The 21,760-nt window shown below is 44.0% G+C and overlaps 1 protein-coding gene across 1 annotated transcript; it reads left to right on the forward strand.

Moving 5' to 3' along the window:
* The first annotated feature begins 4,767 nt into the window (after positions 1–4,767).
* On the forward strand, positions 4,768–20,373 carry LOC126311043 (fibrous sheath CABYR-binding protein-like). The gene is made up of 2 exons (XM_049992116.1): positions 4,768–4,876; positions 19,721–20,373. The coding sequence occupies exons 1-2, from the start codon at positions 4,768–4,770 to the stop codon at positions 20,371–20,373; spliced, it is 762 nt and encodes a 253-aa protein (XP_049848073.1).
* The last annotated feature ends 1,387 nt before the right edge of the window (positions 20,374–21,760 follow it).

Raw genomic sequence — 21,760 nt, forward strand, 5'->3', positions numbered from 1 at the left:
ATATCTTCTGGAGACTACTCACATTCCAATTTCACCTCGGGAGTCTCAACTAGATTCCTGCATGTCACAACACCTTTGCTATAATTCGAGGTGCTGTGCTGTTCAGTGGTTATTGCATACTACCTAAGGCATTTAGCTCTTTGCAGGTTGGTGACTTGCTGGGAGTTTGAAGTTTCAACCAGCATTGTAGCATTGCACGAATGGTTTACTAACTGTAAGGAGAAACAGGTTCCCTTGAAACAATTTTGTATCCAGAAAGCTGAAAACTTCTCAAACATATCCTCCTTCCTTTTCACTGTTAAGGACACATTCTAGTGAGTAGCAGGCATTCTGTAACTAGATACTGTACTGTCAGAATGAACGCCTTAGTCAGGAGTACTGGCTACATGAGCCCTCTTGTGACATTGGATGTTTGTACCTTCCAGCAGCCCATCCTTTTCACTGGGGAGGAGGAAATGAAAACTTCATAAAATCCATTTCTGTCCCACGAGGTGCAAGAGAAATAAGGGTAAACTCAGACAGAACCTTGAATGCCTAAGTAGGCCTTATACAGGTGAAGTGCAGCAGGTTCCCCTGAGGTTGCCTGTGAATGACTGTTCCACATTGACAGCTGTGCATCTCATCATCACATTAGTGTACAGTGCAGACCAATTTAAAATTAAAGAGCTATTTTTACACTTTTCAGTAACGTATTTACATTAGCAAAAACTCAATTATCTTAACAGGTATTAATAATCTGAAGTTTAACTTGATCAAGCTTTGTAATGCCAGTTATAGACAAATTGCTGTGAATTCCATGATCTGTTGATATATTTTTATAATCCAATTTTTCTGATTCGATTGATGCCAATGTTAATGGCAAGAGACCCAAATTAAAAATTACAGAATTTTCAGTAACAAAATTTAAATATTCAAGGTGGATCCCATAATCACAAACCCATGATTCACAGTGCATAGGCTTAAATTAGAACTGCACATTTTAATAGATGCTGCTTCTGAGAAATAAAATATTGGTACAAACTAAATATGACAACAGTATCAATAGCCAATAAAAGATTAATACGTAATAATGTTCGCATTTCATTATTGCTCAAACAGGGTGAACCCCTACAATCACCCTTATGTTGGACATCTCAATAGTTCAGTGTGATCTGAACTTGCAGCAATAAGCAATAAAAGACTATGAACTTGACAGTGGGAAGCCCTCTTTGGGACTGTTTGAAAGATCACACACAAAATCCTTGCAGGATAATGTTGCTGACAACAAATATTTTGTATTAATGTAATGCAGTGCTAGAAGTGCTATTATTATTCAATATTTATTACAACTGAAGAGAAGTAAATTTTTGGCAAATTATGGGACTTGATCACAGACGAAAGGAAAAATAATCTTATATAAACATTCTTCATCATTAGCATTATATACAGAGAGAGAGAACAGAAATTTGATGGAGATCCATAGTATTTTCCATGTTTCAAAGCCAGAAGCCACATCAAGCATGTGCCCAACTGTGCAGCTTTTCTTTGAAGGCAGATTATGACCAATCACATTCCTTAGTAGCTATTGTTGGTACATTGCATGCTGTCTGCATGTTAATAATTATGAATGATGCCATTTCTACAATTCACTCTTGGTTTCTACCTTGACCAACGAATTGTAGAGTTTGACAATATTATAATAGGAGTGTTGCTACACACTACAACAGTGCATGGTGGGAGAAGCAAACTGTGTGATGTGTATAAGGGTGGGGTGGGGGGGGGGGCTGGGGGTGGGAGGGATAGCAGGGTAGTGGTGGGGGATGTTAAAGTGCTGCTTGTGGGAACATTCAGGTACCAGGTGAGGAGATAGTAGGGCAGCTAGGTGGTGTCAAGAGATTAGACAGCGGGAAAGTGTGGGTGTATGTATCGAGTGTAAGTGGGGGGGGGGGGGGGGGGGGGGAACGGTGGCGGCAGCACGAAAGGGTAGAAGTATAAAGACTATGGGCGTGTTAGTGGAATAGAGGGCTGTGTGGGGCTGGAATTGGAACAGGGAAGTGAATAGAAGTGCAAGGCTAGTGGTGGTCGGAGGGATCCAGGTGGCACAGGCAGTGAAGTATTGCAGCCACTGAAATTAAGAACATGGTTTTGGACAGCATACTCAACAACTGGCTGGCCCAGATAATATCTAGTCACAGTTTTTTGTGAACAGACAACTTGTTGTCATGTCCACATAGACTGCAGGTAAAGGCTGCTATTTACCTTGTAGATCACATGACTGGTTTCACATGTAGCCCTGCCTTTGATGGGATATGTGATGCTTGTGACCAGATTAGAGTAGGTGGTGGTGGGAGGATGTATAGGACAGGCCTTGCATATAGGTCTATTAGTGATGAGAGCCTTCAGCTTTGCATTTGCTATGCAAATATTAACTGGTGCAACAGACATGAATACAAGGAATATTGCATACCACAGCTACTTTCAATCAGTTATAAGGTATGGTATTATTTTTTGGGAAAATTCAAGCAATATATTGCGCATACTAAAGTTACAGAAAAGAATAATAAGGAGCATGTGTACTGGCCATCCAAGGACATCATGTCACCAACTATTTGAAAAACAACAGATATTAACAGTTCCCTCCTTATACATCTATGATATCTTTCTACACAGCAATTTAGAGTTATTAGAGAAAAACTGTTTCAATCACATGTATAACACGAGAAAAAAAAGACAATTTTATGCTTCCCACCCATCGCTTAAACCTATATGTGCAGTCTCCTCAGTATATGGCAATGAAAATTCATAACAAGCTAAAAGGGAAGAATGTTCAGTATGAACCTAGAGACACTGAAAACAAAGCTATATGATATACTTGTCAAATGCTGTTACTACACTGTTGAGGAGTTCATTAAGGATGAACTGAACATTTGAGCAGAATAAATTTACACATAGTTTAGTGTGTAAATGTAGCTGTCCTTCAAAATGGGAGGAAAGAAAAATAAAAGTTTATATTAATATTAAAATTCTTTGTACCAATTAGTCTTTAAGTTATGTTATCCATTTTTTTATGTGTCTCCTGTACACTAATTATATGATTAGAAATGGTATGTTATGAGATAAATAAAACACTATTCACTATGTTCCAAGTTGCTCATGCCCATCCACCCCCACTTGCCCATTCTCTCACTCATTCAACCCAACTCACTGTCTATTATCTCTGTGTGTATCTCTAAATGTCAATGTCTCCTGTCTTACAACCACAGCCTCCTTCACTCTATCCAAAAACTACTGTTTTCTCTTGCTGTCACTGTATCCCTCTTGCTCTCTCTTACTACTGCTATTTCTTTCATTCCTTCCCACTGCTGCTGTATCTTTTCACTATCACTGTCTCATTTCCCTTTAGTGCATTGTTGTAGACTATGTGTTGCATTATCACTGGCTCTCGATTAATGAAAAGAACTTTATGGTGCAGGAAAATTTTGGTTATTTACTTGTGCAAAACTGAATAACTCAAATAGTGGAGGTGCTGACTTGCAGATAGACAAGCAGGAGTTTGTCAAACAAGCTAGTTTTCAGTCAACAACGGTGTGTGTTTCCAACGAAGGTCTTTTGACTGAAAACTTTCTGCTTTGACGATCTCTTTGTTATGCCTATCTGCAACTCACCATCTCCACTGCATGGTGAGTAGTAATCTATCCTTTCCATAATATTGTTCTTATTCCATCCTGGATTTTCCATTGTTTGAAATAACTCAAAACTAATTTTACACCATTAATTTCACTGAAATTTACCTACAGATAATTTCTGAATGTGCTTCAGTACAACACATGATTCCCAGCACCCTTCCAATGATAACTGAGAATCTATGCAGCATATTTCTTGATGCTATGTCACTTTATAAATTACATTTTCAATTCATGCTTGATATAATGTGGCTATTTAACATGCTCACGCAGGGTATTTGTGAAATTCTGTATGCCAGAAACTGATAAAAATTTGTGTGGCTATTTCACATCGCAAATAGCAAATCTCCTTTCCTAATCTAATTATTGGTCTGTCACATTATTTATACTTTACCATATAAATAGCATACCGGACCATAATTCACAAAATACCAATATCAAACACCTATCAGACTAACTACAAGCAAAAAGTTTTATGTTAGAAAATAGTTTCACAATTCATTCATATGTTCCAGTTTCTCATACTTGAGATTGAAAAGTAGAAGTATCAAATTTTTGTATAAATTTGGAATTTTTTATTCTTCTATATTATTTGTTTAATGTCCCTGTTTCTTCTCCTTCCTCATTCCAACTGTGTCATCACTAATCCCTTAAATATTCCTGCCATTGTCAAAACTTATTCTCCTGTTAACTTCATTAATCCTGACAGAATCACAGGTTCAGTTATCCTGCCTTTATTCTCTGGTGAGGCATTATTGCGTGATCATGTGACCAGTTTTCCATACTATTTCTAGAATAAAACTTAAGCTTCTGCTAACCAGGGACTCACTCTTAGTAGTGTAGAGATCTGACAAAAATTTTCTGCCAAAATTTCATTTTCTTGGATACACTGAAAAGATAATACCATATATACTCGAAAATTCGGCATGTTTTTCCTGAATTTTAGGTTGAGAAACTGGGGTGCACGGATTATTCAAGACATTTTTCGTACTGCTCCACATCCAACAATACATCCCATGATACTATTGCATTGTTGTGGCCTCAGCCTGTGATGCATCAGTAGCACGTTAGGAGTGAAGCATTAACATCTTCAAACTTGTTAATTATGGCTACATGTTCTCATTATTGCTCAGACACTGCTGAAGAAGAAGTGAAAGCTATTGAAGAAGCCAAGAATAGTGGAAACCGTGCAGCAGGAAGAAAGTACGACATGAGTGAGAGTTGTATTTGCAACTGGTGAAAAAATAAAACAGCTTCAAGAAACTAATAGTAATTGCTGGGTATTTTGCGGCCAAAAAGCAAAGCATCAGGACCTTGAGAAAAGGCTCTGCGATTATGTAGATCAGAAGTGACAATACGGATGTGCAGCGATGAGTGAAATGGACCAACTTAAAACATTGTCTTGACCCAAAGAACTAGGCATTACCAGTTTCAAAGCGAGCCAGGGCTGGCTATCAACTTCTTTCAACCAAAATGGTTTAGGATTCTGGATGAAAACTACTATTGCTCAGCGGCTTCCAGATGATTACAAGGAAAAAAAAGTGAATTTTCATTGTTATGTGGTAAATCTAGACCATAAACAGTCCTATATATTATCGCAAATTGGTAATGCGGAACAAACGCCAGTCTATTTCCAATAGCCGCTCAACAAGACAGTGAACAGAAAAGGAGAATCCAGCATCATAATACAAACTGGCGGCAGTGGGAAACAAAGAGGTACAGTGATGTGTGTAACTGACAATGGACAAAAGCTACCACTTGCGTGATATTTGTAAGGAAAAATATTCCAAAAATATCAATAAAAGGCATACTGGTATAAGTGAGAGTGAATCCAAAACAGTGGATGGACAACGAACTTATAATTGACTGGGTAACACATGTTTGGCAATGTCGTTCTGGTGCATTACGGAATTTACACAACGTGTTGGTCCTGGACAGCTTCTGCGGACATACAACTAAGGAAGTGCAAGATACATTACAAAAATTGAAAACTTACTTGGCCATTATCCCAGGAGGCCTATCATCAATCCTACAATCACTAGATGTGTGTATAAACAGGCCATTCAAAGCTACACTTGAACAGTGATATACACAATGGATGGCTGATGAAAACCATAAACTCACGCCTAGTGGAAAATTCAAATGGCCGGATTTGTCCCAGATTTGTGAATGGGTGAAAAGTGCATGGGGCTCCATTCGCAACTACGGGTGGAAAAATCCTTCAAAAAATGTGGAATCTCAAATTCACTGGATGGAACAGATGAAGACACTCTATGGGAAGATGGTGAAGATGACAATGGTTCTCTCACTAGTGATGACGATGAAAGTGATGAATTGTGTGGTAAGAGAAGAAACGTACTGGTATTGACTAAAATAAGTTATTGCACATACCTTATTAACAAATTCTTAAACAAGATAATTCATCTTTTTTTTCTATTGTAGGTATGCGTAGAGTCCTGGCTGGCAGTGATCATATTCCCTGGCCACCCGCTCATCCAATGGGCCAGCCGGCCAGCTACACTCTGCTTGTCTCCCGCCTGCCGGCTGGCCAGCTGCATTTTAACGATGTATCAACCTGTACAGCAGTGTTGCTTCAAACCAGTAGTTATTTTACACACTTTTGAACACATTGTAAACTTGGAACAAATTTTTTCCTTGTAAATGAAACAAACTAAAGCAAAAAATAATTTTTTTTACTCTTCCTCAAAATTGGAGTATGAAGATTATTCGAGGGTGCGGATTATTTGTGTATATATTGTATGTAATCTTTCCTACCTGTTAGGCATTTGTTCCCACTCTGGTAATCTGGTCCTATGGATTCTGCTAATAATTATAACAATGCTGATAGCCACTCACCCTGTCAACCTTGTGAAACAAGGTTTTTTACCTTCAACAATATGAATATGTTGCACCCTGAAATTGCTGCATGTGGCAGATACCCCATTCCACCTGCTCCCCACCCTCCACTTCCCCGTACATGCAGCTCTGATTACAGAAAACGTATAATGCCAAAAGAACCGACTCTTGTGATTCATCATTACAGTGCATGACATTAGCACTTTGCTGAAAGCCAAAAAAAACTTCATCTAAAGGCACTTTCCAGACAGCAATAACAGACTGAATAGTACTGTAATGACTGTATAGTGAGTGCTCTTGGGGTTCCATTTTGTGAGAAATATAACAACAACTGCTTTTGTTGATGTTTTATGTAATACATAATTGCAGCAATAATGCAAGGTGAGAAGAGCGATGGCAGTGGTGAAAGAATCACAGTAAGCTTTGGAGAGAGCCTGTATGGGTGGACACTCAGGTGTGTGACCCTGTGGTAGGGTGAAGGAGGTCAGAAAACAGCTGGTTACATTAGTCTTAATGGTCTCTTCAGTGGATGGACGGGAGAAGGAAGTGAAACCATCAAAGGTTGATTAAGGCCCACATGCCACAATAAATTGAGTGGGAACACCAGTAATCAAGAGGGAATGGTTGAGCTCTACAGTGAAGTTTTCAACAGCTTTACCATAGACAGTGATCATAGTTCCACCTCACAAGTCGAGATTATATGTGCAAACAACACCAAACATTCTTTTGTAGTCAGTGCAATAGTTAAAATAGCTCTGATAGCTGCACATGGAATTGAGCCACATTGCCAAGAAAAATGTCTCCAGGAGGGCAATGAAAAAGACAGAGGAGATGCATAAGAGAGTTTGTAGTTCAGACAGGTGGCAGAAAAGTGCTACACTTCTACTGGAGTACTATGCTATCAGTGTTCCATGGAGGCATGAAGGAACCAAGGAGACAGGTCATGTTGCAGGGCTGCCTGCTCCCTCTGGTTGCGAGGATATGTCATCAATACACATTTGTTTTGAATCATGGTTTGTAGAGGTGTCCTGAAACACATAGTCCACCATGGACGCTATGAACATGCACAGTCTGGCTCCATGGTAGCCACCTGGATGTCCACTATTTATTGTCCTTGTCCTTGTCCTCACCCTCCTAATCCTCCTCATGGTACTCATGTTACTCATCCTCCTCATCCTCCGAATGTTTTGCCTTCTTCAAGGGCTTGTATGCCCCAGTTTATGGGATAGATGAGGAACACAAAGTCCTACAACCTGCAACATGTGGCTCCTTCAACCACTGACTGGCTTCTAGTTGCAGGTCAGGAGAGTCCTGGGAAGGGAGCATCCAAAGAGATCCCTCCCTTACAGGGAATGCTGGAGGAGAGTGTTGTTTACCCAGCCAAGGGTTGGAGACTGGTGTTCACAGTGGGTAGGAAGTCAGCACTCCCAAACTTTGTGTGGGCAGCTGTAGGAGGAGGACCTCGAGCCACATGGTGAAGTAGAAGACATGGAGAGTGAGAGTATGGGCATAACAGAGGATGAAGTTATAGCCCTAGCCTACAAGCTAATCACAGTCTTACATGTAGGATGTATAGCACCATATTTGTTCTTGGCACCTTGTCCGTTTGCAAGTCAATCTAGGGGCTGGTATTCTGGAATTTTCTTTTCCCACTGGACAAATGTAGAGCCCAGTGAACAAAGGGAATCATGCTCCCTATAACTGACACAGCCACAGTGATAGCACAAAGTGTGCTCGAATCTAACTTACATCGACGATCAGTATAAATGGAACTGCCACTGCAACACAAAAACATTTGTTCAAATTACAAACATTTGTAGCACCTTGTCACTGCACTGATACACCATCAACTTTATTAGGCAACAAATCGACTTCAAAAGCAAAGATGAAGTTTCCAGTATCCACTGTGTTGTCTTACATCCTCCAAAATTAACATTCATAGGTATACTGCAGTGAAGACTAGACATCAATATCAGTTTAATGTGTGGACTGGAATCTTAGTTCTGGTAGGACCGTATGTTTTCCTACTACAGCTTACAGTTGCTGCCTACTTTACGACAGGCCCCGGCTAATGAGGAACATGTGACTTATGTCTGATGGAGCACCATTACATTCCAGTCTCAGAGTTCTGATTGTACTGAATGGATGGACAGGTGGAGAGAACCAGTTCTGTGGCCGGCACGTTCTTCAAACTTTAATCTTTTGCAGTATTATCTCTGGGGATAGCTTAAAAACTGGTTCATCCATCTGATCACAATGTACAAATGATACATCAATGTGACACAGAAGCCCACAAAAGCATTCAAAACTATTTGAAATTGTGCAACAGTTCACTATTTGATGAGTACATACATGTTCAGAAAGAAGCAGATGATATTTTAAGCATTTATTATAAGTCTCTATTTTGCTGCAAAAATTTCGTTAGTAACTCAAAAACAACAGTTTTTTGAAATGTGTAAACATTACATTTTTTATTTCTTTTTCCATAATACACCTTTCCCCAAAGTTTTTGGAAGTAGCTATGCAGGTAAGTTAAAGACATCAATACAAATATATTTTGCTGCAGATAGAGAATAGAATAATTTTTACTAAGTATGTAGGTGAACTTAATATATTTAAGTACTATATTGGAATAGTGTAGTTTTTCATGTGGTGTTATGGCGTTGGGTAGTTGTACCAAGTTTCTGAGGTCATCAATACCTTTGTAGGGTTTCTATATTGTATAATTTTCTGAGGGAGGTTTATTATTCTTATGTTAGTTTGTCTCCATCCAAAACTCTCAGTCCCTTGCGGCAGTCTCATACATTAAATTAGTGGATATTATGGACTGAAATGATTTTCAAGTGGACAATATTTGTTTCTTCATGCCATAACAGCGAGGGTGTGATGTACCTATCACAGTTTTTAATTTGTTTTCTCTTCCTTTGTGAAGTTTATGTTTCTGTATTCCTTACAGAAATGTGTTACATAGGTATCATATGACCTGTCACAACGAGTTTAATGCTTAACAACTAATTATGTGATTAAGAGGGTGTCCTGTATGTAGGATGTCTGTCGTATATCATAATTACATTTGTGGGACACATTTATAGGGAAATTGATGACATTTAAAAGTTAATAGAAGTTAGTGCTACATCAAACAAACATTTCAGCAATCACATAGTATTATACATAATGAACACGTTTACATGTACACCACGTTTCACTTTACACATCTTTTGGTTTTTGCATGGGAAAGGTTGCAGTCAGACTGTTTCTCTTGGACCATCACACAGTGATTTCTTCTGTGAAGTCTGGAGTCTTGATGCTCTGTCTTTGATGGCTTCCTTTTACACATGCATATTTAGGCATTTGTTTCCAGGGAGGAAGTTACAATATGGCATCAAAATTCAAGATGCACCAGTTTCTCATTATCTATGCACATGTCACGCATTTTGTTCAGCTGTGTGATTGCAGTAGATTAGATTAGATTAGATTAATACTTGTTCCATAGATCATGAATACGACACTTCGTAATGATGTGGAATGTGTCAGGTTAATAAAAGATGTCTGTACAAGAAATTACATTACACAAAATATTGCATGGCACTAATGATTAAGTTTTTTTTTTTTTTTTTTTTTTTTTTTTTTTTTTTTTTTTACTTAGTTTATATCTAAAAATTCAGCCAATGAGTAGAAGGAGTTGTCATCTAGAAATTCTTTTAATTTATTTTTAAATGTTAGTTGGCTATCTGTCAGGCTTTTGATGCTGTTTGGTAGGTGCACAAAGACTTTTGTGGCAGCATAATTTACCCCTTTCTGTGCCAAAGTCAGATTTAACCCGGCAATGTGAAGATCATCCTTTCTCCCGGTGTTATAGGTATGCACACTGCTATTACTTTTGAATTGGGTTGGATTATTATCAACAAATTTCATAAGGGAATATATATACTGTGAGGTTACTGTGAAGATCCCTAGATCCTTAAATAGATGTCTGCAGGATGACCGTGGGTGGGCTCCAGCAATTATTCTGATTACACGTTTTTGTGCAATGAATACTTTTCTACTCAACGATTAATTACCCCAGAATATGATGCCATACGAAGGCAGTGAATGAAAGTAGGCATAGTAAGCTAATTTACTGAGATTCTTATCACCAAAATTTGGAATAACCCTAATAGCATACGTAGCTGAACTCAGACGTTTCAGCAGACCATCAATGTGTTGCTTCCAGTTTAACCTCTCATCAATGGACACACCTAAAAATTTTGAATATTCTACCTTAGCAGCAGACTTCTGTTAAAATTCTATATTTATTACTGGAGTTGTGCCATTTACTGTACGGAACTGTATATACTGTGTTTTATCAAAATTTAAAGAGAGTCTGTTTGCTGAGAACCACTTAATAATTTTGTGAAAAACATCATTTACAATTACATCACTTAGTTTTTGGTTTTTGGATGTTATTACTATACTTGTATCATCAGCAAAAAGAACTAACTTTGCATCTTCATCAATGTGGAATGGTAAGTCATTAATGAATATCAAGAACAGTAAAGGACCTAAGACCGAATCCTGTGGGACCCCGTGCTTGATAGCACCCCAGTTTTAGGAATCAGCTGTTGTTTTAACATTACACGAACCACTTATTTCAACTTTCTGCATTCTTCCAGTTAAGTATGAATTAAACCATTTGTGCACTGCCCCACTCAAACCATAATGATTTAGCTTATCTATAAGAATTCCATGATTTACACAATCAACGGCCTTTGAGAGATAAAAAAAAATACCAATGGGTGATGTCCGGTTATTCAGAGCATTTAATATTTTATCAGTGAAAGCATATATAGCATTTTCTGTTGAAAAGCCTTTCTGAAAACCAAACTGACATTTTGTTAGTACTTTATTTTTACAAATATAGGAGGCTACTGTTGAATACATTACTTTCTCAAAAATTTTTGACAGAGCTGTCAGAAGAGAGATTGGGCGGTAGTTGTTGACATCCGACGTATCCCCCTTTTTATGCAATGGTTTTACAATGGCATATTTCAGTCTATCAGGGAAAACACCCTGCTCCAAAGAGCTATTACATACGTGGCTGAGAATCCTACTTATCTGTGGGGAACAAGCTTTAAGTACTTTGCTGAAAATGCCATCAATTCCGTAAGAGCTTTTACTTTTCAGTGAGTTTATTATTTTACTGATTTCAGAGGGAGAGGTTGGTGGAATTACAGTTGTTTCAAACTGCACAGGTATGGCCTCTTCTATATTAAAGTGAAGTATCATTTTTTCCCCTCTGACAAATGTTCTGTACAGGCTGATGTTATGATCAGCACAATTAACTCCTCCTGCATTTTCATAGCAAAGATAAATCATTTGAGGTTGTTAGATCATTACTTTTTCTTTTCACTCTTCAAAAATATTTTTCACTATGTGAAGTGGTTTAACTGTTGTGGAGCTGGAAAAATTGTGACCACGCGATTGCAATTTCATCTGGTAACTACTATACTGCTTGGCTTGTGACTCTTGAAATTAATTGTTTCCCGAGCTGATATCTTCATCTTCTTCTTGTTCAGTAGGGGCATCTGATATCAGCTTCCATTCAATTGTCCATGCATCTTGGATTCCTTTATCATATAATTTAATAAGGAAGGAAAATGATGTGATGCAATTGTCAAAACCAGGGGAAAATAGTATTTCCCCAAACTCAGTAACACTGAATAATACTGACGAATGATACTTGCTCTTAAGCCCAATTGTTTGTAGTTCTGCAGTATGTTGGTACTTTAATTTGCGCAAGGATACATATTTTTAAAGTATCAAGTCCCCGCAGCTTCAGTCCAAGTTTTGTAGCCACACTATATTTTTTTTCTACAATGAATTGCCTGCACCAATTTTTACTGAAAAATGTCAACATTCTTTTATCAGTGCTGTGATTTCCTTCATGGAGTGTATTGATTGTTTTGGAATCATTTGACAAGCAAGTGAAATAACTGCCTCATGTTAGTCAGCCTGTTTGGCTTATTTAGATCATCACTGTCACGTAAGTAATAAGTCTACATTAGTTATTATGATTCTGAATCCGCAATGGGAAAAAAGTTGCAGCAACATGTTCTGCCGCAATTCTTCAGTATAACTGCTAACTGAAATTACTTCAATAAATGACCTAATTTCAATTGAAGTCACATCACTAAGTCTAATAAACTGGAAACATATTGGTATGTGACTGTAACAGTCATTATTAAAAAATGACCAGATCATTTGAAAAGGTCTTGAATTGTTGGAAACATAATATTGTTGACACCAATCTTAATTAAACTCAGCAAAGTTACCTTTCTCCCAGTACCACCATTTTCATTCTGTATGCTTTCCCTTGCACTTACCATTTCTCCTCTTGCTCTGTTCATTCTCAGTGTGTTCACATTCGATAACTAGTTGTTCTCTTTTAACACATTCAGTTACTCGATCTTCTTTACCAGTTCTCAATTGTTTCCCTTGAAAATTATCTAAATCTGCAATAGTTTCATCACCTGAATCCTCACCAGTCACACCATTTCAGGAATAAGCCAGACAGTGTGCTGTTAGTGAAAGTTGCCTGATGGTGTTCATAGTGTCATCACTCTATACAGCATTTACAAAGGATTCTCTCAAACTGATCCAAATTGAAACACATATATAACAAAAATTATAGTACATTAACATTTACAATAAATGAACTCCCTTTTTTGTGACTGGCACACTATACATAGTAGGGCAATATATAACACTGAATTCTGTGTATCACTGTTGGCAACATACTATTTTAACACAACATAATAAATTGTTTTGTTTCAGGTTGTGGATATAAAACTAACAGATTCAAACAAATAAAGTGTATATTACACAAATGTGTTTGTACAAAATGAGGTACGATTCTGCCTGTTTCGAAGCATGACACACACACACACACACACACACACACACACACACACACACACACACACACACACAAATTTATGATGCCAGTGAACTCCACTGGAACAAAGCTATTTTTAGCTACATGTAAAACATTGCTATGAAATAGAGGAACACAAAAAACTAGATCCAAAGGGAATGACAAACTTACCTAAGATAACATGTAGCTTAAACAACAGATGTCCATGCACTACAAGTTATCATCGGGTGCCACAGTCACGCCACAGGTAAGGTCTGGTGGGTATGGTGGCAAAGCTGCGGGGTCAGCCATACCAGGTGCGGTCGGCCAGGCCACTCGGGTGCAAAAAACTACTGGGGTCATATTAATCCAAGTCAGAACTACAAAAAACAGACAAAGAGAGGAGTTAAACAACTATATGTCAGCCCCAAATGGTCAGAATAAGAGACCACTAGAAATGGACATGTAAAAAAGGCTAAAAAAACACCATACAGAAATGTATGTCATAAACTAAAAATTAAATGGTCTTCAACTTATTGCTTTGCAGATAAAACGTAAAAGGCAGTTACAGCCCGCAAACAACGATGGCTAAAAAGGCATTAACGATATGCTGCTGAATTACAATAATCTCACCCCCACTGGTGAGATGGTGAGAAAACACCATCCATGATGCTGGGAAAGGCTTCATAAACTGAACAGTGTTCCCATGAAGCGAGCACCATTGGTGATGGAAAAGGGACACCACTGCCTGACAAACAACAACAAAGACCATCGGGAATATAGTACTTCGTGGGCTGATGTATGAGGACTGCAGCCGCCACTAACATGTGCAATTGGCTGGGTGCAAGGCATTTCACTCGCAAGGACCTGTGTTCACAAGGCACAGTGCTCATGAGGTACTGCGCTCCCAAGGCAGTGCAGTTGGCCAGAACCATCAGGTGTGGTTGTGAGGCAGTGTACTCGGCTAGACACAAGAGATTCAGTGGAGACGTAGTGCAGGCAGCCAGGACATTCAGGGTGGGTCGTGAGGCTGTGCAGTCAAAAGGCCTTCCAGTGCGGTTGTGGCAGTGTGGTCAGCCCAGACAATGGGGTGGGGTCAAAGGCAGTGCCCTTCAGGTGTGGTTGTGAGGCAGTGGAGTCCGCCAGTCCCTTCAGGTGTGGTCATGAGGCAGTGTGATCAGCCAGGCCCATCAGGTGTGGTTGGGAGATGATGCAGTCGACCAGCCCCATCATGTGGGGTCGTGAGGCAGTGTGGTCATGTGGTCAGGCTAGGCCCATGTGGGGGAGCACAGTGAGATGGTGCACTCGGCACAGCGCATCATGTGGTGTAAATGCAGTCAGCATGGCCCATCTGGTGGAGGCTAAGGCGGTGAAGCCAACATGGCCCATTAAGTGAGAATGTGGAGCAGTGTGGTTGTGAAGCAGTGGGCTCTGCCAAGCCCATAAATTGAGGTTGTGAGGGGGGCATTTGGTGAGGCCCATCAGGTATGGACATGATGATGCACAATTGGCCAAGTCCATCAGGTGCGGTCATGACGAGGTGCAGTCATCCAGGCCCATTAGGTGGGGTCGTGAGGTGGCACGGTCTGTCAGGCAAATCAGGTAGGGACAAGAGGCAGTGTGTTCGGTGAGGCACATCTGGAAGGGTTGTGACGCAGTGCGACCAGCAGGCCCCATCAATTGGCATCATGCGGCAGTGCGGCACTGCAATCAAACAAGTATATAAGTTGATGTCATGAGGCGGTGCAGCTCTGCACTCATCTAGGCCCATCAGTTGGGCCTGTCATGTGGTCTGGCAGTGTGGACGGCTGGGCCAATCATGTGGGGTCATGAGGTGAAGAGTTGGCATGGCATATCAGGTGTGGACACGAGGCAGAGCAGTCAGCATCGCTGAACTTGTATGGTTGTGGGGCAGTACGGCAGTGTGGTCTGCAGGCACATGAATTGCGACATGAGGCACAGTGGTTGGCCAGGCCCATCAGGTAGGGTTGTGCGACTGAGTGGTTGGCAAGGCAAACCCTGTGCAGTACTGTGGCAGAGTAGTGGGCCAGGCAAGTCCAGTGGGGGAACTAGGCATAACGGTTGGCCAGGCAAAGGAGATGTGGCCGCTAGGAAAAGTGTTCGGCAAAGACCATCAGGTGGGGTTGCGAGGACGTGCATTTGGCCAAGCCCACCAGGGAGGGGGAGGGGGGGTGGGCGTGAGGCAGGGTGGTCAGCACAGCCCATTAAATAGGGTGGTTACGTGGAATGGCAGTGCAGTCAGGAGACCCATCAAGAGTGGTCGTAAGCTGGTGACACAGTGTGCTTGGCCAGACCCATCAGGTGGGGCAGTGAGTCAGTGCTGCAGTGCAATCGGTCAGACCCATCATTTGTGGTCTTGAGGTGTAGCAGCAGAGCGGTGTGAAAGGCCCATCAGGTGTTGTCTTTATGTGCTGCTGTGAACGAGGGAAAACCGGAGGTGCGCCGAGGCAGATCACTCCTACAGGACCATCAGGAGTGGTCGCAAGTAACAGAGATCAGCCATGCCCATCAGGTGAGGCAGAGAGACAGAGCAGTCAGCCAGTCCAATCGAGAGGCATTGTGGTCAGCCAGGCTCATCAAATGTTGTCACAATCCAGACCAGTCAGCCTGGCCAATCAAGTACGATTGGGAGACATGGCGGTCAGCCAGGCCCAACAGTTGCTGTCAGGAAGCAGAATAGTCAGCCAGGCCCAACAGTTGCTGTCAGGAAGCAGAATAGTCAGCCAGGCCCAACAGGTGCACTCATGAGGAGGTGCAGCAGTGTGGTATGCAAGGTCCATCAGGTAATGCCGTATGGCAAAACGTTCAGACAGTCAGATCCCATGAGGTGGGAGGCTGTGTGGTCGGCGAGGCCCGTCGGGCCGTGTCCTGACGCAGTGCGGTCGGCGAGGCCCGTCGGGCCGTGTCCTGACGCAGTGCGGTCGGCGAGGCCCGTTGGGCCGTGTCCTGACGCAGTGCGGTCGGCGAGGCCCGTCGGGCCGTGTCCTGATGCAGTGCGGTCAGCCAGGCCCGGCGGGCAGTCTCTTCATGAGCATAAGCATACCCCACACGGTTATCAAACATCGAGCCATCTTTATAAATAACCTCCGAGTTATGGCATGCGTCGAGGAGAGCAAGAAATTGGCAGGGCAAGACTGCAGGAGGAACTGAATTTTTTGTCCATCGGGAAAGTTCCAACTGAAGCTGCAGCCAATGAATACACCAAGGTGGTGTATGTGGGTGGACCTGATAAGTAACAGGGGTTCCAATGATATGGCCTGATCGCAGCCGCCGGTGTGGGATATTGACTGTCACATTATCGAAAAGGAGACGGTAGTTAGAGTGATGGGGTGAACAATGGATGTGGGCAGCATGGTTGGTTAGCAGTTGTTGACGCCCTATGTGGAGCGGAGGAACCCCAGCCTCAGCAAGGAGGACTCGTGCGGAATGCTCCTGTAGCCTGCCGAACCCCACAGTGGTGAATGTGGTCCAGCAGTTGCAACGCTGAGGGAGACACTGAGCTAAACTCCACACTCCCATAATCCAGTCGGGACAACACAAGGGCTTTGTAGAGCTGCAGCAGCGTGTAACGATCTGCACCCCAAGTTGCATTGCTGAGGCAGCGGAGGGCATTCAGATGCTGCCAGCACTGACGCTTGAGCTGACAAATATGTGGGAGCCATGTAAGCCGGGCATCAAACAGCAATCCCAGAAAATTGTAAGAGTCAAGAACCCTGAGCATGGCATCCTGAAGATAAAGCTCTGGGTGGGGATGGACAGTTCGACGCCGACAAAAGTGCATAACACAAGTCTTTGTAGGAGAAAATTAAAACCCATGGGCTAGGGCCTACTCCTGCGCCTTGCGTTTGGCTCCCTGCAACGTACGTTCTGCAACACTAACAGTGGAGGAGCTGAAAAAGGTGCAGATATCGTCAGCATATAACGTGGTTGAGACTGACGACCCTGCTGCTGCTGCTGCTGCTGCTGCTGCAAGGCCATTAATGGCCACAAGTAAAAGGGACACGCTCAATACAGAGTCCTGTGGAACGCCATTATCCTGGATATTAAGTGAACTATGGGATGTGCCATTTAAAACGCGGAATCTCCAAACAGATAAAAAGTTCTGAATAAAAATGGGGAGGGTGCCCCGGAGACCCCACCCGTGCAACATGGATAGAATATGGTGCCGCCACATCGTGTCATATGCTCTGGAGAGGTCGAAAAAGACGGAGACGAGGTGTTGGCGCCTGGAAAAAACAGTGCGGATTGCAGACTCAAGGGAGACTAAAGTATCGGCGGTGGAACGGCCCTGACGGAAGCCGCTCTGGCATGGAGCCAGAAGACCCCAAGACTCGAGCAGCCAACACAGCTGTTGACTCACCATACATTCCAGTAGCTTGTGCAGAGTATTTGTCAAGCTGATGGGCCGATAGCCATTCACATCAAGCGGTCACTTACCAAGCTTCAGCACCGGAATGATGGTACTTTCTCGCTACTACGACGGAAAGACACCGTCGCCCCATATGTGGTTGAAGATGGCAAGAACACATCGCTGACAGTCTGGGGATAGGTGTTTGAGCATCTGATTGTGGATGCCACCTGGCCCATAGGCTGTATTGTGGCACTGTGCCAGGGCGCTGTGGAGTTCCCACAAAGTAAATGGGGCGTTATACGCCTCAGGGCGGCGAGAAGCAAAAGAAAGCAGTTTTTCTATCGTGCGGCGTTTTAGCGCGTGAAATGTAGGTGGGTAATGCCCCGATGCAGAGGCCCAAAAATAGTGCTGTGCAAAATGCTCGGCGATTGCATTGGCATCAGTGGATAGCGCCCGTTGATTGTAAGCCCTGGGACACCTGTAGAGTGCTGCAATCCAAAGATGCATCGGATCTTCATCCACACCTGGGAGGCCTTTTGATCAGCCGCCAGGCCTGAGCACGGAGAAGTTTGAATAAAATGAGGTTCTCCAAAGACGGGTACCACTTATTTCGCTGAAGAGCCTGCCGACGTTCTGTAATGGCTGCAGCGACCCCCGGAGGCCACGAAGGCACTGACTTTCGCCGGGGGCACCCTAACGAGCGAGGAATGACACGTTCCACAGTGGAACCAATCGCAATCGCTGCAGTCAGTGCCCCAAGCGCCACATCGATGGTACCCTGGGGGAGAGATTCAACAGCGGCAGTAGAGGAGAACGTGTCCCAGTTTGCCTTGCTAAATACCCATCTAGGCAGGCGTTCATGGGAGCGATGCTGGGGTAGTGGAAGGGAGATGGGAAAATGGTCACTACCACACAAGTCGTCATGGACTCTCCAGAGGACCGATGGTACAAGCCCTGGGCTGCACAAAGACAGGTCTATGGCCAAGAACATCCCATGCGCCACACTGAAATGTGTGGCGGCGCCAGTATTTAAGATGCAGAGATCGAGTTGGGAGATGAGATTCTCAACCTCTCTGCCTCGGCCAGTAACCTTTGTTCCACCCCAAAGGCGATTGTGGGCATTAAAATCCCCCAGGAGAAGAAAAGGCGTGGGGAGTTGGTCGACAAGTGCAGCCAATTCGGTCAGGGAGACTGTACCATCTGAAGGGAGATAGACACTGTAGACGGTTATGTCCTGGGGCGTCCTTACGTGGACGGCCACAGCTTCCTATATACACAGGTAAGGACGTACACGCAGGCTCCACCTGACACACAACTGTAAGTGCTATGATTGCAGTAATAACCCCTTTATCCACGAGGACAGGGGTCCGCATTGCTGGGAACCAGGTTTCCTTGAGGGTAATGCAGAACGCAGGTGTCATGCTTAGAAGCTGCCGTAGCTCAGGGAGATGGGTAAAGTAACCGCCACAATTCCACTGGAGGATTGTACAAAGCGTGTGCTGTAGGGGCATGAAGGCACAGAAAACGCAAATTACTTCACAGAGTCACATGTTGCCTCCGACTAAGTGACTGACGTCGCAACTGCCACCGTTTCTGAGACGGCGAGGTAGAGATCATCACGGGACGCAAAGAGCTCGACCTTATTCTCAGAGGCTGAGGTGGCAGGAAGCAGTGGAGCGGGAACCACTGGGTCCTTAGGCTTCTTAGAGAGATTCCTGTTCTCTCTCTTGTCTTTGGCAGGAGGATTCGATGCTGGGAGGACTTTCCTGATGCATTGTCAGGAACAGAGGAAGAGCGTGAAGCCCTTCGACCAGCTGCTGGTGGCTTCCTCAGCCACTGGGTAGCGTCTTGCGAGACACTGGTAAAATCCTTGGAAGGGACTCACCCAAGGGACCACTTCCGAACGAGTGAGGCCTGAGCAGGCTGTTGCCTCTCCAGCCGGACAGACAGAGCAGGCTGGTGCCTCTCCAGCCGAGCAGCCAGAGGAGGCTGGTGCCTCTCCAGCCGAGCAGCCAGAGGAGGCTGGTGCCTCTCCAGCCGAGCAGCCAGAGGAGGCTGGTGCCTCTCCAGCCGAGCAGCCAGAGGAGGCTGGTGCCTCTCCAGCCGAGCAGCCAGAGGAGGTTGGTGCCTCTCCAGCCGAGCAGCCAGAGGAGGCTGGTGCCTCTCCAGCCGAGCAGCCAGAGGAGGCTGGTGCCTCTCCAGCCGAGCAGCCAGAGGAGGCTGGTGCCTCTCCAGCCGAGCAGCCAGAGGAGGCTGGTGCCTCTCCAGCCGAGCAGCCAGAGGAGGCTGGTGCCTCTCCAGGCGAGCAGCCAGAGGAGGCTGGTGCCTCTCCAGCCGAGCAGCCAGAGGAGGCTGGTGCCTCTCCAGCCGAGCAGCCAGAGGAGGCTGTTGCCTCTCCAGCCGAGCAGCCAGAGGAGGCTGTTGCCTCTCCAGCCGAGCAGCCAGAGGAGGCTGTTGCCTCTCCAGCTGAGCAGCCAGAGGAGGCTGTTGCCTCTCCAGCCGAGCAGCCAGAGGATGCTGGTGCCTCTCCAGTCGAGCAGCCAGAGGGGCTGGTGCCTCTCTGGCTGAGAGGTGTGGATGGATGTCCATAGTTGTTCGGGGTCCGCTGCTCGCAAATCGGGTGTTTTGGGAGCAGTGGAAGAGAGTGTTGCCCCTACCAGCAGTGGGGCAGGTGTAACTTTACTGTTCTGTGGGCCAACTGAGAAGGGAGTCTTGCAGTAACTGGTGGCGGTAGAGTTGCAGCAGCATAACTTCTCAACAGAGATGTGGGGTTGAGCCGTTCTAGCTTCTTCCTTGCCTCTTGGTAAGTTAAATGTTCCAGGGTCTTAATTTCTTGTATCTTCGGCTCTCTTTGGTAGGCTGCACAGTCTGGCGAGTAGTGAGTATGATGGTTCTCACAGTTAATGTAGGTGGGAGGCGGAGCACATGGAGCATTAGGATGTGAAGATCGTAAACAATCACGACACGTGTGGCAGGCAGTGCATCTGGAGGACATATGTCCTAACTTCCAGCACTAGAAGGATCGCATAGGGGGCGGGACATAGGGCTTGACATCGCACCGGTAAATCATGACCTTGACCTTCTCAGGCAAGCAGTCACCCTAAAAGGCCAGGGTGAAGGCACCCTATTATCCTTGGGCCCCCTAAAGACACTACGGGCAAAGTGCACACCTCGTCGTGCCAAATTCTCCCGCAGCTCATCATCAGAATGTAGCAGAAGATGTCTATGAAAGGTAATCCCCTAGGCCAAACTTAAGGACTTATGGGGAGTGACGTTAATGGGGATGTCACCGAGCTTCTCACAGGCAAGTAACGCCTCTGACTGTGCAGATTAAACGTCTTGTATCAGAATAGTCCCGTTCCTCTTATTGGAAAAAGATGCCACTTCCCCAAACTTATCTTCAAGGTGGTGAACAAAGAAGAGAGGCCTAGATTTGGTGGTGGTGGTGGTTATTGTTGGGATGTTTAAGGGGGACTAAACAGCTAAGGTCATCAGTCCCCCATTCCAAAAACAGGCGAGACGAAAACGTGCAGAGCAGGTAAAACCCCAAAGGATAGGAGACCCCCCCCCCCCCCCCCCATAACTGAAAGATCACAAATGCCGCAAAGAACACTACAGACACAAAGAGGACAGATGAACACCACACAGTAAGAAACAGAAGAAAAGAAGAGGGCTGGAGACTGGTTGACTGACCACGAGAACAAAACAAAGGGAGAGAGTCAACCATCCGACCCTACACTAAAGTCTGCAAGCAACGATGAGTGACTCGAGGACAAGAGACACAGAAATGGAAAGGTGCAAAACCTCCCTAAATGGAACCATAGAAAGGACTACCATGGATAAAATTTAAAACATCGTCAGCCATGGAGGCATCGTCGCATAAAACCAAAGGCAAAGTGCCTGGGAGATTAAAAGACTGCTGGAGGGTACGAAATCGGGGACACTCCAAGAAGATGTGGGCGACCGTCAGCCAGGACC

This window comes from Schistocerca gregaria, unplaced genomic scaffold, assembly GCF_023897955.1.
Source record: "Schistocerca gregaria isolate iqSchGreg1 unplaced genomic scaffold, iqSchGreg1.2 ptg000396l, whole genome shotgun sequence".
NCBI classification, from domain to species: Eukaryota; Metazoa; Arthropoda; class Insecta; order Orthoptera; family Acrididae; genus Schistocerca; species Schistocerca gregaria.